This window comes from Brassica napus, chromosome C4 (assembly GCF_020379485.1).
Source record: "Brassica napus cultivar Da-Ae chromosome C4, Da-Ae, whole genome shotgun sequence".
Classification (NCBI taxonomy): domain Eukaryota; kingdom Viridiplantae; phylum Streptophyta; class Magnoliopsida; order Brassicales; family Brassicaceae; genus Brassica; species Brassica napus.
Window position 1 is genome coordinate 16,210,078 of NC_063447.1, and position 17,270 is coordinate 16,227,347.

The 17,270-nt window shown below is 38.3% G+C and overlaps 2 protein-coding genes and 1 non-coding gene across 4 annotated transcripts; 2 read left to right on the forward strand and 1 right to left on the reverse strand.

The window, feature by feature from the left end:
• Window positions 1-215: 215 nt before the first annotated feature.
• Window positions 216-7,535, forward strand: LOC125585387. Of its 2 annotated transcripts, XM_048754337.1 has the most exons (4): window positions 266-810; window positions 1,592-1,763; window positions 2,905-3,139; window positions 4,858-7,535. In XM_048754337.1, exon 4 carries the CDS (start codon window positions 4,979-4,981, stop codon window positions 7,292-7,294), a length of 2,316 nt encoding a protein of 771 aa, XP_048610294.1. In that variant the 5' UTR covers window positions 266-810; window positions 1,592-1,763; window positions 2,905-3,139; window positions 4,858-4,978; the 3' UTR covers window positions 7,295-7,535. The 2 variants fall into 2 exon arrangements, with proteins under 2 accessions (XP_048610293.1, XP_048610294.1); XM_048754336.1 differs by having other exon boundaries at window positions 216-810; window positions 2,894-7,498.
• Window positions 5,387-5,493, reverse strand: LOC125586658. The gene has a single exon (XR_007323194.1). It is a non-coding gene; the product is annotated as a small nucleolar RNA R71 (small nucleolar RNA).
• Window positions 7,536-11,250: 3,715 nt separating the features above from the next.
• On the forward strand, window positions 11,251-15,817 carry LOC111212509 (uncharacterized mitochondrial protein AtMg00810). Its single transcript, XM_022714067.2, has 3 exons — window positions 11,251-11,488; window positions 11,845-15,457; window positions 15,571-15,817. The coding sequence occupies exon 2, from the start codon at window positions 13,498-13,500 to the stop codon at window positions 14,746-14,748; it is 1,251 nt and encodes a 416-aa protein (XP_022569788.1). The 5' UTR covers window positions 11,251-11,488; window positions 11,845-13,497; the 3' UTR covers window positions 14,749-15,457; window positions 15,571-15,817.
• The last annotated feature ends 1,453 nt before the right edge of the window (window positions 15,818-17,270 follow it).

Here is a 17,270-nt window from a genome sequence, read left to right on the forward strand (position 1 = left end):
TCTTCTTCATGAAGATGGAATCTCAATGAACACATCTTTGAATTATTTCTCATGAACCCTGAAAACTGCTGATTTGCTTGTGCAGCTTTACATAAAAGTCGAGATCAACTTGCAAAAGATGGAACACTTTATTGATAGTATTAGAGAATAACTTAAGGACATATATTGATCTTTTGCAAGTTGATCTCACCGCTCGTAAATAAGTTATTGGAACCGTTGAGAGTATCTCTTTTCTACCAGATCACACGAAATAAGAGATCGTAGTTATTGTTTCTAAGAGCATCTTTATCGGCGTCTTTAGGCCGTCTCTTAAGCTAATTGAGCATTAAAAATAAATCAAAAAGGTTAATAAACATAAGAGGCGTCTTTAATTTGGGGACAGGAAGAGACCGTATTTGAAGCCACGTGTTGGTAAAATGAGAGGAGAGAGGAGGAGCGTGTGTTTCTATCGGTTCGCTTTGGTTCGCAATTCTCTCTCTCTCAAAGACAAGGAAATCAACGGTGGCTTCTGAGCGAGCCTGGAGCTCCGGAGCAAATCGTCTCCCACCACCACAAAGATCCAGAAACGCGATCCCCTTTCTCCTCCAAACCTCGCCGTCGTTCGCGATTCTCCTGGATTCAGAAACAAACACGGAGAGCATACACAGGTCCGGTGATCGGTTCGATCCTGATAGACAATGTTGAAGATTATGTGTTTGTGATGGCGTCGCATCAGATTAGAATCCATCGTGCCAAGAAAAGTGATTTCTATTGAGAGTGAGGAGTCGTCCGATCATTGAAGATAGTAATCTGAGCGAGCCTGAAGACGAGGTACGTTTTTGAGTATCTGTGTATTTTTTGCATTGATTGAATCATAGTTTTGGTAGATTAATCTAATAATTTTGATTCATTCAACTGAAGTAGTGTGTAGTTGTTTGATTGAACCTTGGTTAAGTTCAATTGGTTTAGGTCGATAACTGAGATGCAATTAGATCTTGAGAATGATAATTATGTGAAAGTCTTAGCAATGCTGGTGAAGAGTTCGCATCCTCGTTGAAGCATATGTATAAAGCAATGTTTGTTATGGTTGGTTGGTTGACAGAGGAGAGTTCAGTAATTCATGTTTGTTTTTAGAGATCCATATTATAAGAGCTCTCTGCCTCGTTTTGTGCTTGAGTTCAGGTGCTTAACTGATTCTGAGCATAGGCTTGTTTTTCCTGTAAAACGAAATACATGTGGGATGAGTTTTTTGCTTCTATCCTTTTGTTCCTTGGCCATAGAAAAACAGAAACTTTATACTTCAGTTGTGGAAAGGCTTATGCTGTCATTCCAGGGAAGATGAAGTTAGTTTTGCAAGAGGTCTTCGAGTTATAGGGTGCTTATTAGAGTATTCAGCTTCATTATTTTTGCAGTGACAGTGCTCTCTTCTTTGATGCTTGGTTTGATTATGTTTGATAGTAATCAGTGTAAGGTAAGTAAGCATAGATATGCAGAGTAATGCATCCTTTTGTTTATTGATTTCTCTTAACTTATACGTGGCATGTTTTTGTCTATTAAAGAATACAAAAGACACAGTTTTTGTATCATAAGCTGCTATTTGGGTTTGATGCAGGGTGGATGTTGTAGCTTGCCGCAATGAGAGGAATTAGCTACACTCCGTCACCACCAAGGGGTTATGGGAGGAGGGGTCGAACAAGCCCAAGCCCTAGAGGAGGCCGTTATGGAGGTCGTAGTGCGGACCTTCCGACCAGTTTTTTGGTTCGCAATCTACGCCATGACTGCAGGTATATGTGGATTAGTTTTTTGAATTTATCACCTGTTTAGACTTATACTTTTTAGTCGCTTAAAGAGAAGGATCAAGGATGCAATGTTGCTTGATATGTTTCATGTGTGTGTTAATTGAAGTTGTTGAGGTTTAGCAGTGAATCTAAAGAATTGAAGACATGAATTAGAGTTTTTATGAAGATGTTGTGTATGGTAGTGAAAGAGTTTTGAAGTGAAGTTGTGTTTAATAAAAAAATGTTTAATAATTTTTTTTTAAGAACTCTAAATTAAGAGACTTGCATTGGAGCATATAAATGTTAGAGTCTCTTAATGTTGTTTCTTAACTCACATTTACTACTTAAAAGTATTAAAAAAAAAATAAGAGCCTCTAAATGGATCTTTGGGATAATGATGCTCTAAGAAAGAAATTCGGGTTTTAAGTTTTACACCTTGTCCACCACTCTTTTATAGACAACAAATAACTTACGTTTCGTTGAGCTTCAAAAACTAGGCCCTTTTCTTTTATGGTGTAAATCTCATGAAATTTTAATTTTCACGATATTCATATATATATTTTCAAAGTAGGAAGGAAATAAAATATATATAATGAGATGGCATTAAAATTTGACCAATCAATTTTGCTTATTTCTTTTCCTTATTTTAATTTGTTGACAATTTAGGATAAGTCGGTTTCTAGGTGATGAAGACGATAGCCGATGAGTACCAAACTGTGACACGTTTTAATAGCTTAAAATTGTAATGTAACGTACATGCCGTTTACTTCATCGGTCAACCAGAGTGTCAATGACTTATAGTTTATAGTTTATCTCTCAGACAAAAGCATCAATCATATATATATGTCTATCAATCTGCATTCCCGATTAGTTACAAACCACACTAATGTTGTAAGAAAATATTGGTTTAGATAGAATACGGTTCTAGACCGGTTTAAGGGCTCTGGAATTGTCCGGTTTATTCATCTAATTATGATGTCAATCTGGTTTAGTTTTTATGGTTGAATAGTTTGTTGGTATATATAGTTGTAACAAACTTTAAGCTCATTAATGAAAATCAGAGTTTCATCGAGTTCTTGAGCTTTGCTAATATGGTATCAGAGAATTTCTTGCTTGATTCTCATTGATTTCTTCAGTTTTTCATCAGATTCTCGATCTTCTTCATCTCCTATCAACCATCGTTCGTTGCGATTCGGAATTTCTGAAGTTTTGAGCTTCGATTTGCTCATTTTCATGATTTGAGCTTCGATCGGCAACTATGGTGAGGCAAGGGAAGAAGGCAAGAGATCGACAAACTTCTCCGGCATCGGATCATACTCCGACTGCGGATCCAGCTGAAGTCACGCATACTCCGACTTCACTTCCTCCGATCCAGACTCGAGGTCGATTCAATCCAATTTTATCAGATGCGACGTCTGATATCTTGCATATTTGCATTGTTTTATTCATTCATTCATAAACATTTTCATCATAGAGATTAGGATTTAGACATGTTTAGGTTGCATTTTGCATACATGAGTCTCTATTAGGTACTGGAGTGCCACATGGAGTTCTTGGGGACATTTGGAGCTCAAAGGAGGTGAAATAGGTGATCATTAAACGAACAGAGCATGGGAGCGACCTCCTGGAGCGACATCACGAAGTCGCTGTGTCCCACCTCTCAGAGGGACCTTCCTAAAGCGACGCCATGAAGTCGCTCGCGTTCTCGTTACTCCGAACAGTCTTAGATGACCCTGGAGCGACCTCTCAGAGCGACCTACCAAGGTCGCTCCCGATCCAGAGCGACCCGTTGGAGCGACGCACCAAAGTCGTTCGCAACTATCGGCCCTGGAGCGATTTGCCCAGAGCGACGCACCGAGGTCGCTCGCATCTCACACCCCTCTCGGAGCGACCTCCCAAAGCGACACCCCGAGGTCGCTCGCGTCTCTATGGCGAGACGACACGAAGCGAAGCCCGGAGCGACCTCTCAGAGCGATCCACTGAGGTCGCTCCCGAAGGCCAGAGCGACCTCTCGGAGCGACATGCCGAGGTCGCTCCGCGTCTATTGTTGGGTCGATTTCTATTTTACTTAAGGGCCTTTTGGTCATTTCATTATGCACGTTTTTATTTTCTAAACCTATGTTTTTATACTCTGTAAGCCACCAGGAGGAGATTATCTTTTGGATCTATTGAGAAAGACACAAAAACTCTCTTGAAAAGTTCATCTCTTGGATTTTTGATTGTTATGTTCTTGTGTTCTTGTTGATTTCTTATCTATTTCTCTACATGATTAATCTGAAAACCAATATGGGTTTAAGAGGAATCATGGAGATTAGTGAGTAATCACCTTTTGAATTCATGGGTTAGGGAGATTAAGGGTGATTAGGTTAGTTCTAGGATGTTTTAGTGTAGATCATTCTTGTTCCTTGCTAGTAGAGTATTCTTAATGCATCTTCTGAGTTGACCACTCAAAAGTTGATCAATAGGCATTTCCCACCCGAAAGGTGTTTGATGAAATGCCTGAGACAACTCTCCTAGGCTTTTAGTATACTTTGCCAAAGACATTTGTTGTTAAAGATGCTAAGATAGCTAATAGACTTGTTAGTAATGATTGCTTTCATATTATTCAACCAAAGATATTTGATGTTTGAGATATGTTAGCAAATGAGCATTCATCTAGACATAGAGCTTGCTTAGAATTGTGTCTAGGCTTAAGGTTGATAGTTTGATTGATCGTTTGCCATCCTTAGTTCGATACTTGATCACCCAAGGTCTAATCCCTATGCCCATGAGTTCTCTTTTCCATTAGTCAAGAAAGTATCATTCTGTTATTGCTTTCTAGTTTTAGTCATAGTTTAAAATCCATTTAAATCATTGGTTGCACTTAGATTAAGTGAGTACTTGCATTCTCAGTGCTTTGATATCCCTCAAAACTGGTTCGACAATCACTATACTACAACATTTGTCTTAGGAGCCTTGAAAACTCCTAACATCAAATTGGCACCGTTGCCAAATTCTGAGTAGATTTAAACATTGAGATTTAGTCACTTGCTTGAGACTAAGTCATTTTAAATTTTGTTTTGTTACTGACTCTTCTTCTTCACCTACCTTTAACTTTCAGGTGTAGGAACTTGAGGAGCAGGGGTCCATCAAACCTAGTTCCAATAGTAGCAGACATCAGAGCTTTAGAGAGAGTGTGTGCTAGAGCTAGAAGAGAAGAAGAGCAACAATTGGATGTTGATATGGCAGATACACAACATGAGGCAGAACACCAACCGCAGGTAGCTCGACCCATTGGTACTTATGACCGCCCCAACATTCATGGTTATAGACTGGGAATCCGAGCACCGGCTGTGGCAGCCAACAACTTTGAGGTCAAGTCAGGACTCCTCAACGTGATCGAGAACAACAAGTATCATGGCTTGGCTCTAGAGGACCCATTTGATCACTTGGATAGGTTCGACAGCTACTGTGGGTTGTCAAAAACCAATGGTGTGTCCGAAGATGCTTTAAAGCTCAAGCTATTCCCTTTCTCTTTGGGGGATAAGGCACGTCAGTGGGAGAAGTCTTTACCCAGCGACTCTATCACTACTTGGGATGAGTGCAAGAGAGCATTCTTGGAGAAATTCTTCTCATCCTCAAGAACTGCTAAGTTGAGAAATGAGATCTCCAGCTTTCAACAGAAGGGCTTGGAAGGATTCAGTGAAGCCTGGGAGAGATTCAAGGGCTACCAAGCTCAATGCCCTCACCATGGTTTCTCTAAAGAAAGCGTGCTGAGCACATTCTACCGTGCTCTTCCTAAGTACAGAGCCAGACTGGATACAACTAGCAATGAGTTCTTCTTGGGAAGAACTGAAGATGATGCAGAAGAGCTGGTTGACAACATGGTAAAGAGTGATGCATTATACAGTGGAGACCACGACAGGGGCAGTAGGGGTGATGATAAGCAGACGAGGAAAGAGATCAAAGCTCTCCAGGATAAGATAGACATCCTCCTTGCTGATAAAGCCACACAAGAGCAGCTGCACTTTGTTGGTAACCCAAGCCAAGAGACACCACCTGTTGTCCATGAGGTTGAGGGTTTGGAAGGGCAAGAAGAGTTGTGTTTCATCAACAACAATGGTAGCTGGTACAAGAAAGAGCCCAACTTTCAGTACAACAACTACCAACAAAAATCATATCCTAACAACCAACATAGTGGTTATCCGCCAAGGAACAACCAGCAAGGCAACTATCAGCCTCAGCAAAACCCTCCTCCTGGTTTCTCCAACAAAGGGAACCAGTCTTCTCAACAACAAGCTAATCCTTCTACCTCTACTCCTCAGGAAAGCAGCACTGATGTTCTACTGAAACAGATCTTGGAGTCTCAGACTAGAAGTGAAAAGCAGGTTGGATATGAGTTGAAGAACCTTCACTCCAAGATTGATGGAAGTTACAATGAGCTCAACAACAAGTTCATGGCTTTGGAAAACCAGTTTGCTTCCATGACCACTCACCAGAATTGCCAGCAAGGGTCTCTACCTGGAAAATCTGAGCAAAAACCCAAGGAGTATTGCAATGTTGTCCTCTCTACCACTTCTTCAGGGATTGAATTGAGTAACCACAAGAAAGAGGTAGATGAAATTTTAAGATTGGTGTTTGGAACTGAGATTGAACAGGTTCAGCATCTGATTGTAGCAACAGCTGAAGCAAAGATTGTGAAGGAAGCTGACAAAATGGTTGAAGTAAAGATTTTGAAGGGAGATGCACCCATGGCTGAGAAACCAGTTGCGAAGAGAGCTAACCGGAAGCTGAAAGAAGTCAAGCTGGAGGACACCACTGAGGTTGAGCAGTCACCATATGACAAGCTCCCATTTCCACAAAGGGTCCTCACCAAAGCTCAAAAGAAGGTAATTTCCAAGTTCAGAAAAGACTTAAGTGATATTGGAGTTAAGCTTCCAGAGATCTCGGGTATGCGTGAGGCTCATGTCCAAATGATGCTCATCAAGGACATTGTAGACCACCAAGCAGAAGTAGCAGAGCTCCTCAACATTTCAACTTTGAAACTTGATCCAGCCATCACACCAAAGTCTCTCCCTAAACTAGAATCCCAAGGGAAGTTCACCTTGTCCTGCTCCCTTGGTAACCTCACCTTTGATGATGCTCTTGTTGATTCCGGTGCAAGTGTGAATGTGATCTCAATGGAGATGGTGAAGAGTCTTGAGATTGAACACATGGAGTCAGATACTTCCTCTCTCACGTTTGGGGATTCTTCTTCTACTACCCCTATTGGTCTCATCAAGGATTTTCCTTTGAAGATTGGATCTTGCACCATCCCTATAGACCTCACTGTCTTGAAGATGGCAACTGAGAAGAGAGTGCCATTGATCCTGGGCACACCATTCCTTACTACTGTGGGTGCTTGCATCGATTTCGCCAACAAGAAGGTCACACTCCTCAATGTCAACAAAGCTGTCTCTTACCCAATTCAGTCTCCACTGGATGTTGAGTATTATGGAACCATCACTTGTGGAGACCCCTACATTGAGAAGGATCCTCCTTCTCAACTTTCCACTTGAGGTACTTCTCTACTTTCCCTTGTATATACCATTTCATTTTTGCATATTAGCTTTCTCTTTTGGGTATCTCTCTCTACTTGACAACACAGAGACTGTGTCATTTAAGTTTGGGGGAGGTACCAAGTATTTGATCATGTTTGCTTTGATGTTGTTCATTGAGTCATGCATTGCATACCTATTTGCATATTTAAAAAAAAAAAAAAAAAAAATCATATAGATTGCATCACTTGCATTTTTAGGAGAGTCTAGAGCATATAGGTTGCATTCACTTGCATTGGGAGAAATGATTTTAAACGCCTTGTAAAGAACACTACGTTGCACCTGAGTAGCTTTTGCACCTCTCAAAAATACTTGTATGTTTTGAGCCTTGAAAACTCTTCCTGAAACTTGTTGATTGCTGAAACTCAGTCTTTGAAGCCAACTACAAACCCTATTTGAACTGAATGAACTTAATGCTTCTTGCTCATGGTCCCTTGTGTACTGAGTCATGGCTATACACACCTGAGTTGTCACATCCTTTATGCCAATCTTATTTTGACAAACTCTAGTGGTAGACCACTCCCAAAACCTTTCCCTCCTTTTAAGCTTTCATTGTTTGATGAGTGAGGCCTTCTTCGGAAAGTCTTACATGTGCATAATGTTGAGAGTATCGGGAACGACAATGCTTGATCTTCATTCTTGCTAGATTGGGCACTCTATTGTCTAGCTATAGGTGGGGAGTGAGAGTTGTGATTATGATTAGGGAGCAATGAAATAGGAAAAGAAATGACTCTTTGTGTTTAAGTGAATTGTCTTATTGGAATAAGTAAAAAAAAAAAACCTCTAGCTCAAGTTATGAAAAGTCTTGGCCCCCATCTAAGAAAAAAAAAAAAGAAGAGAAATAAAATATAAAAAGAAAAGAAAAAGAAAGAAAAAGGGGGCTAGCAAAGTTGTTAGGAGCTAAGTAATGTTTTGAGGTTGTGGAAAATCCCTTGTAGATTTCAAAGAGAAGGAGTTAAAGTTCTTAGGATCTTTTGGTGAGAGATGTGAGTTGGGTTTGACATTTGGGAATGATTGTGTAATTATATGTTTGGGAAAAGGGTAGAACAATGGAGATTGAGCATTGTATGCATGAGTTGGTCCCTTTCTTAAATAATATTATGTGCAATGTCAAGGCTACTTGTTTTGAGAGTAAACCACCCTAAAGATCATATATTTTGAACCTCTTGACTCACTTGACTAAAAGCCTTCCCTTACCCAACCAAATGACTTGGACCAACTGACCATTTGCAAGAATTCACTTGATATCTTATGCTTAATGAATGTGAGAGTTGGTTGATTTGAATGTGTGGATGCTTGATGATGAGTATAAGGGCAAAAAGGAGTTGAGATAGGCCTAGAGAAGCTAGAGTGTAATAAGAGAGTGTGCTCATGTTGGATTAGATGTTGAATTGAGTGCTAGTTGTGTTTCTTTTGGCTAAGAGCTCCCATCTTCAAACCTCTCTCTCTATGAGTTCTAGAAAGTTCACTTGTGGACAAGTAAAAGAACAAGTTTGAGGGAGTTGATATCTTGCATATTTGCATTGTTTTATCCATTCATTCATAAACATTTTCATCATAGAGATTAGGATTTAGACATGTTTAGGTTGCATTTTGCATACATGAGTCTCTATTAGGTACTGGAGTGCCACATGGAGTTCTTGGGGACATTTGGAGCTCAAAGGAGGTGAAATAGGTGATCATTAAACGAGCAGAGCATGGGAGCGACCTCCTGGAGCGACATCACGAAGTCGCTGTGTCCCACCTCTCAGAGGGACCTTCCTTAAGCGACGCCATGAAGTCGCTCGCATTCTCGTTACTCCGAACAGTCTTTGATGACCCTGGAGCGACCTCTCAGAGCGACCTACCAAGGTCGCTCCCGATCCAGAGCGACCCGTTGGAGCGACGCACCAAAGTCGCTCGCAACCATCGGCCCTGGAGCGACTTGCCCAGAGCGACGCACCGAGGTCGCTCGCATCTCACACCCCTCTAGGAGCGACCTCCCAAAGCGACACCCCGAGGTCGCTCACGTCTCTTTGGCGAGACGACACGAAGCAAAGCCCGGAGCGACCTCTCAGAGCGATCCACTGAGGTCGCTCCCGAAGGCCAGAGCGACCTCTCGGAGCGACATGCCGAGGTCGCTCCGCGTCTATTGTTGGGTCGATTTCTATTTTACTTAAGGGCCTTTTGGTCATTTCATTATGCACATTTTTATTTTCTAAACCTATGTTTTTATACTCTGTAAGCCACCAGGAGGAGATTATCTTTTGGATCTATTGAGAAAGACACAAAAACTCTCTTGAAAAGTTCATCTCTTGGATTTTTGATTGTTATGTTCTTGTGTTCTTGTTGATTTCTTATCTATTTCTCTACATGATTAATCTGAAATCCAATATGGGTTTAAGAGGAATCATGGAGATTAGTGAGTAATCACCTTTTGAATTCATGGGTTAGGGAGATTAAGGGTGATTAGGTTAGTTCTAGGATGTTTTAGTGTAGATCATTCTTGTTCCTTGCTAGTAGAGTATTCTTAATGCATCTTCTGAGTTGGCCACTCAAAAGTTGATCAATAGACATTTCCCACCCGAAAGGTGTTTGATGAAATGCCTGAGACAACTCTCCTAGGCTTTTAGTATACTTTGCCAAAGACATTTGTTGTTAAAGATGCTAAGATAGCTAATAGACTTGTTAGTAAATGATTGCTTTCATATTATTCAACCAAAGATATTTGATGTTTGAGATATGTTAGCAAATGAGCATTCATCTAGACATAGAGCTTGCTTAGAATTGTGTCTAGGCTTAAGGTTGATAGTTTGATTGATCGTTTGCCATCCTTAGTTCGATACTTGATCACCCAAGGTCTAATCCCTATGCCCATGAGTTCTCTTTTCCATTAGTCAAGAAAGTATCATTCTGTTATTGCTTTCTAGTTTTAGTCATAGCTTAAAACCCATTTAAATCATTGGTTGCACTTAGATTAAGTGAGTACTTGCATTCTCAGTGCTTTGATATCCCTCAGAACTGGTTCGACAATCACTATACTACAACATTTGTCTTAGGAGCCTTGAAAACTCCTAACATCAACGTCCGTTCACAGCCCGTTCTTCCTTCACTCCGCCGATCATCCAGGTCTTTCAATCGTAACTCATCTTTTAGATGGAACGAACTACAATACTTGGTCGATTGCTATGCGGATGAGCTTAGATGCGAAGAATAAATTGAGCTTTGTTGATGGAACTTTGCCTAGACCTGATATAGATGATACCTCGTTCAAGATCTGGAGTAGGTGTAACAGCATGGTCAAAGCTTGGCTATTGAATGTAGTGACTCGAGAGATATACGATAGTATACTATACTATGAGGATGCAGTAGAAATGTGGAATGATCTCTTTCTGCGTTTCAGAGTTAGTAATCTTCCGAGAAAGTATCAACTTGAACAGGCTATCATCACGCTGAAGCAAGGCAACCTTGACTTGTCTACTTACTATACAAAGAAGAAGACACTTTGGGAACAACTTGCCAATACAAAGACTTCAACTGTGAAGAGATGCAATTGTGATCATGTTCAAGAATTACTAGAAGATGCTGAGACGAGCAGAATCATACATTTCCTCATGGGGTTAAATGATAGCTTTGCTAACATAAGAGGTCAGATTCTGAACATGAAACCGAGACCAGGATTAACGGCTATATACAATATTCTTGACCAGGATGAGAGTCAGAGAACTGTTGGTGGTCCCTCGTCGGTTCAGATCAGCAACCCTGCAGCATTTCAGATTCAAAGTACTCCTATAGGGGCATCTATTGGATCAGATCAGAATCAAGTCTTGCTGACAAATGGAGGATATCAAAAACCAAAATGTTCTCATTGTCACAAACTTGGTCATACTGCGGATAAATGCTACAAATTACATGGCTTTCCACCTGGCTATGGTCCGAAATGGAAGAAGCCACAGACTCTTGGATCCACTAATCTTGCTGTCACACCATATCAAACACCTACAGAGCAGAAGAATGACACCGTGTCAATGCATCAAGATGAGATGTCTAATGCTCAAATCCAAACGATGATTTCCTATCTCAGCTCTAAACTTCATGTTTCCGCTGTAACACCTACATCTGAGACGACTTGTGCCTCGACTTCAAACTCCGTACCTGTTATATCACAAGTTACAGGTACACTTCTGACTCTATATTCAAACACATATTATGACATACTGATTTCTTCTATCTCTAAGGAAATGGCAGTGTCTCTTAGAGCTTGGGTAATAGATTCAGGTGCCACACATCATGTTACTCATAATAGGAGCTTGTTTACAGAGTATAAGCCTTTAGATAACACCTTTGTCACACTACCTAATGGTTACACTGTTAAGATAGAGGGCATAGGATTCATTCAGTTGTCTGATGCTATTTCTCTACAAAACGTGTTATACATTCCTGAATTCAAATTTAACTTGATAAGTGTGAGTGTTTTAACTAAGTCTTTGCAATCTCGAGTTAGCTTCACACCTGATGAATGTTTTATTCAGGCACTTACAAAGGAGATGATGATTGGTCAAGGTAGACAAGTTGGAAATTTATATGTCTTGGATTTCGATAAGCATGATAATTCTGTTTCTGTACAAGGTACACGTTTACTTCATTCGAATAATGTGATCTGTTCTAGTTTCAAAGTTGATTCAGCTACATGGCATAGACGTTTAGGACATCCTTCACAGTCTAAGATTGATATTCTTTCTGATGTATTGAATCTTTGTAACAAAAATATTTATAAAACTGAATCCAACGTTTGTCATATATGTCATTTGTCTAAACAGAAACATCTTCCTTTTAAATCAAGACAAAGCATATGCACTCAACCTTTTGAATTAGTTCACATTGATACATGGGGTCCCTTTTCTGTGCCAACCACTGATGGATTTAGATATTTTCTCACAATAGTGGATGATTACAGTAGGGCAACTTGGATCTATTTGATGAAATCTAAATCAGATGTGTTACATATTTTCCCTAGTTTTATTGAGATGGTTGAAACTCAATATAAGGTGAAAGTCATGTCTGTCCATTCTGATAATGCGCATGAACTGAAGTTTACTGATTTGTTTGCTAAGAAAGGAATTGTTGCATATCATTTTTGTCCTGAAACACCTGAACAAAATTCAGTTGTAGAGAGAAAGCATCAGCATATAGTGAATGTAGCTAGAGCTCTCTTGTTTCAGTCTAATGTTCCTTTAGAGTTTTGGGGAGATTGTGTCATGACTGCGGTTTTTTTAATAAATAGATTACCTACTCCAGTCCTAAAGAATATATCCCCTTACGAGAAACTTACAAATAAGATACCTGAATACACATCTCTAAAGAGCTTTGGTTGTCTTTGTTATAGTTTTGGTTGTCTTTGTTATAGTTCTACTTCTCCTAAGAATAGAAATAAGTTTGAACCTAGAGCTAGAGCATGTGTTTTCTTGGGATATCCTACAGGTTATAAAGGGTACAAGCTGCTAGATATAGAGACACACGCCATTTCTATTTCTCGGCATGTCCTTTTCCATGAGGATATTTACCCTTTTGTATCTTCAAAACTCTGAGAAGATACATCAGTTTTCTTTCCTCATATTCCTTCATCTGCTAAACCCGATGAACATGTGCCTTTCGCGCAATCATCTTCTGATATGCCTCATCCTTGTGATGCATCATCTTCCGAGGTTTTGATTCCTTCTGCGTCAAGATCTCAAAGACAAAAACAACCCCCAAAACACTTGCAGGATTTTCATTGCTATACTACCTCAAATGACATTCCTTATCCTATGATCAACTATATTTCTTATTCATATCTATCTGAGCCTTTTCGTGCTTTCATTAACATCATCACCAATGATATTGTCCCACAAAAGTATTCAGAGGCCAAGAAGTTAAAGGTGTTTTGTGATGCAATGAAAATGGAGATAGATGCTATAAATAGGACTGAAACATGGAGTGTCTGTCCTTTGCCATCAAACAAGACTGCTATTGGTTCAAAATGGGTCAATACTATCAAGTATAATGCAGATAGTACTATTGAGAGACATAAGTCACGGTTGGTAGCAAAAGGATATACTCAAGTTGAAGGGATGGATTATGAAGAGACGTTCTCACCTGTGGCTAAACACACTACTGTTTGATTGGTGCTACTCCTTGCAGCTAAGATGGTATGGTCGATTAATCAGCTTGATATATCGAATGCATTTCTCAATGGAGACTTACATGAGGAGATATATATGAAGTTGCCTCCGGGTTATGCAGAACTCACAGGAGAGACATTACCTCCAAATGCTGTTTGTCGATTACACAAGTCCATTTATGGACTTAAACAAGCATCAAGGCAATGGTTTTTGAAGCTTTCATCTACCTTATGTGCTATGGGGTTTGAGAAGGCACATGGTGATCATACCTTATTCACGAGGAGTAAGAATGGTACTTTTCTTGCGATTCTGATATACGTCGATGATATATTGATTGTCAGTAATCAAGACTCGCTGGTAGTTGAGTTCAAGTGTGCTTTACAAGCTCATTTTAAGCTGCGTGATCTTGGTGAGGCCAAGTATTATCTTGGATTGGAGATAGCAAGATCAGCTGAGGGAATTTCTCTGTGTCAGAGAAAATATACTCTGGAGCTATTGTCTACTACTGGTTTTCTTGCAAGCAAACCATCTACTATCCCTTTGGATCCTATCGTCAAGTTATCCAAAGAAGAGGGGACTTTGTTGCCAGATGGTATGGCTTACAGAAAACTAGTGGGGAAGTTGATGTATCTACAGATAACGAGACCAGATATTTGCTATGCCGTCAACACATTATGCCAGTTCTCCAGTGCCCCAAGAGAACCTCATCTCAATGCGGTCCATAAACTCTTGCGTTATTTGAAAGGAACAGTGGGTCAAGGTTTATTCTTCTCAACAGATAACAACTTTGATGTACGAGCTTTCTCTGATTCGGATTGGGGTACATGTAAGGATTCAAGAAGATCTGTCACTGGATACTGCATTTTTGTGGGTGATTCATTGGTATCTTGGAGATCTAAGAAGCAGGATACTGTCTCATGTAGCACAGCGGAAGCAGAGTTCAGAGCGATGTGGTCTGTAACGAAGGAGTTGATCTGGTTGACTCGATTGATAGTCATTTTGAAGGCACCATTCCAGATGCCTACTCATCTATACTGTGACAATGTCTCTGCCTTATACATTGCTAATAACTCAGTTTATCATGAGAGGACTAAGCATGTGGAGATGGATTGCTACAAGATAAGAGAGCATATTGACAGTGGGTTTCTCAAGACTATGTTTGTACGAACAGGAAACCAACTTGCAGATACACTAACCAAGGCTTTACACCCAGCTCCTTTCCGAGAGCTCATAAGCAAGATGGGATTGCTCAATATCTTTGCACCTCCATCTTGAGGGGGGCTACTGGTTTAGATAGAATACGGTTCTAGACCGGTTTAACGGCTCTGGAATTGTCCGGTTTATTCATCTAATTATGATGTCAATCTGGTTTAGTTTTTACGGTTGATTAGTTTGTTGGTATATTTAGTTGTAACAAACTTTAAGCTCATTAATGAAAATCAGAGTTTCATCGAGTTCTTGAGCTTTGCTAATAGAAAAGGCTCACAAGCTCCAAATTATATCTTCCGGTCTTGATCTTGTTCTATATCGAAAATTCTCTTTTTCTATCATCAATAATAGTAGAAATCTAACACAACGTGGTAGTATAAAGTCTACATAGAGAAAATAAGACAGCCGTACACGAGTACTGCAAGCTAGTTTGTTTGTTCTTCACAGTGAATCCATGAGATAGTGAAAGTATTGAAAAGACTCCTAGTTACATCAGTATTGTAGATACATAATAGTATAAAAAATATCCACGTTAACATATCCAATGGTTTCATTTACCTCTTTAGCAGAAACATTAATCATATATAAAAACCAAAGACAGAGTCTCATATACAGCAGCTGTTAGCTAAGACTCTGAAAATTTGGTGATCTCCTAGAAAAGCATAATGAATAATAATAGACCAACAACGTTGAGTTGGCCTAGTGGTAAAGGAGTTGTGGCGTTCAATTCACGTTGGGAGAGACTATTTACAATGTTTGAGTTCTCGGCAAAGAGGTGAAACCACTTTTTTTTATTTTAAAAAAGGATTATTATGAAATTTACATTTTGACAAAAAAATAATAGACCTAATCCTCCTGACTCCAAAACGTTCTTTTCGCTTTTGGTAGGTACTGCAGTCCTTTTTGCTTTCTGATCAGCTAAATGAGAAGCAGAATATGGTGCATTTTGACATATTCAGCTTTGCCCAGAAGATGACAGTAACGCTCGTGTCATCAGGAAGTGATGTTTCCCCTCTCTATATAGTTGCAACAAGGCACAATACTGAATACATTTGTTGAAAAGCACAAAATATATTTTAAATAAGAAGATCATGGCGAAGATAAAAGAGAAAAGAAGTATTATATCTTTAATCAAGTGTCTGAATGACTAGCCTTGATAAAAGTACAATGCAGCAACTAAAACAAGAAAAAAGACTGAAAAAGAGGCGATCCAAGAAATAAATGACATGTGATTGTAAAAAGGGCAATTCCATTTCCTGATTTTCTTTTGGACAGAAGTTTCTTGGCTTGCTTCCTCTTCTTGTCTCTCCGTGCAATTTTGTTTGATTTGCACTAAACTTGGAACATAAGAGTTGGGGCACACAATTGGAGGAAAAATGCCCTATTTCAACATGGACTTTACGCATCGTGTCTTTTCCTTCACGAACTTTGCAGTAGTGCGTAATTCATCATGAACTTTCAAAAAATTCAAAAATTTTATATGAACTCTTAAAATCGTGCCTATATATATGTTGACTGTCAAAGGTGTTAGTCAACCGTTAATTTATCAAAACGACATGTTTTGGATAAATAAGAAAAAAATCAAAATCTGCTTCTTCCTAGGTTCAAACGCAAACACTAAAACACCTCAATGAACATCTTAACCGCTAGACTAGAGTAACTTTCTTGTTTTAGTTGAGTAAACATTAACACTTATATATACGTTTTGATTTTATCAAATAAATCTTATCAATTATTTTTTGTTCTAATCTTATCAAATAAATATATAATTATTTATATTTTTTAAATAAATTTACGAAACCTTATTATTTTATAAATTTTAATTAATTACCATTTGTTTAAATATTTAATTGTATATTGTAATTTACTGTTTTAATCTTATCAAATAAATATATAATTATTTATGTTTTTTAAATAAATTTTACGAAACCTTATTTTATAAATTTTAATTATTACCATTTTTTTAATATTTAATTTTATATTATTATTAAAAATAAATTATAAGTAAAATTTTTATTTTATGCCTATAGAATTAAATTTATAAGTTAAATTTGACTTTATATTTATTTTTTTATAATATTACAATATATCTAAATTAGTTGTTTTATATATTTCATTTGTAATATTACAATTTTTAATAGTATTATAATATATTATAATTTGACTTTATATGTTTATTTTTAATAATACTAAAAATTGAATATTTAAATCAACAGTAATTAATTTAAATTTATAAAATAAGGTTTCGTAAAATTTATTTAAAAACATAATAATTGTATATTATTTTGATAAGATTAAAACATTAAATAAATTGATAAGATTTATTTGATAAAATCAAAACGTATATATAAGTGTTAATGTTTACACTACTAAAACAAGAAAGTTATGCTAGTCTAGTGGTTAAGATGTTCATTGATGTGTTTCAGTGCTCGTGTTCAAATATAGGAAGAAATAGATTTTTGTTTTTTATATTTATCCAAAATGACGTCATTTTGATAAATTAACGGTTGACTAACACCTTTGACAGTCAACATATATATAGTCACGATTTTGAGAGTTTATATAGGATTTTTTGATTTTTTTTAAGT

What these genes read in the sequence shown, in the direction of transcription:
- LOC125585387 (XM_048754336.1), top strand. Translation starts at nt 4,979, where the DNA reads ATGGCAGATACACAACATGAGGCAGAACACCAACCGCAGGTAGCTCGA.
- LOC111212509 (XM_022714067.2), top strand. Translation starts at nt 13,498, where the DNA reads ATGGTATGGTCGATTAATCAGCTTGATATATCGAATGCATTTCTCAAT.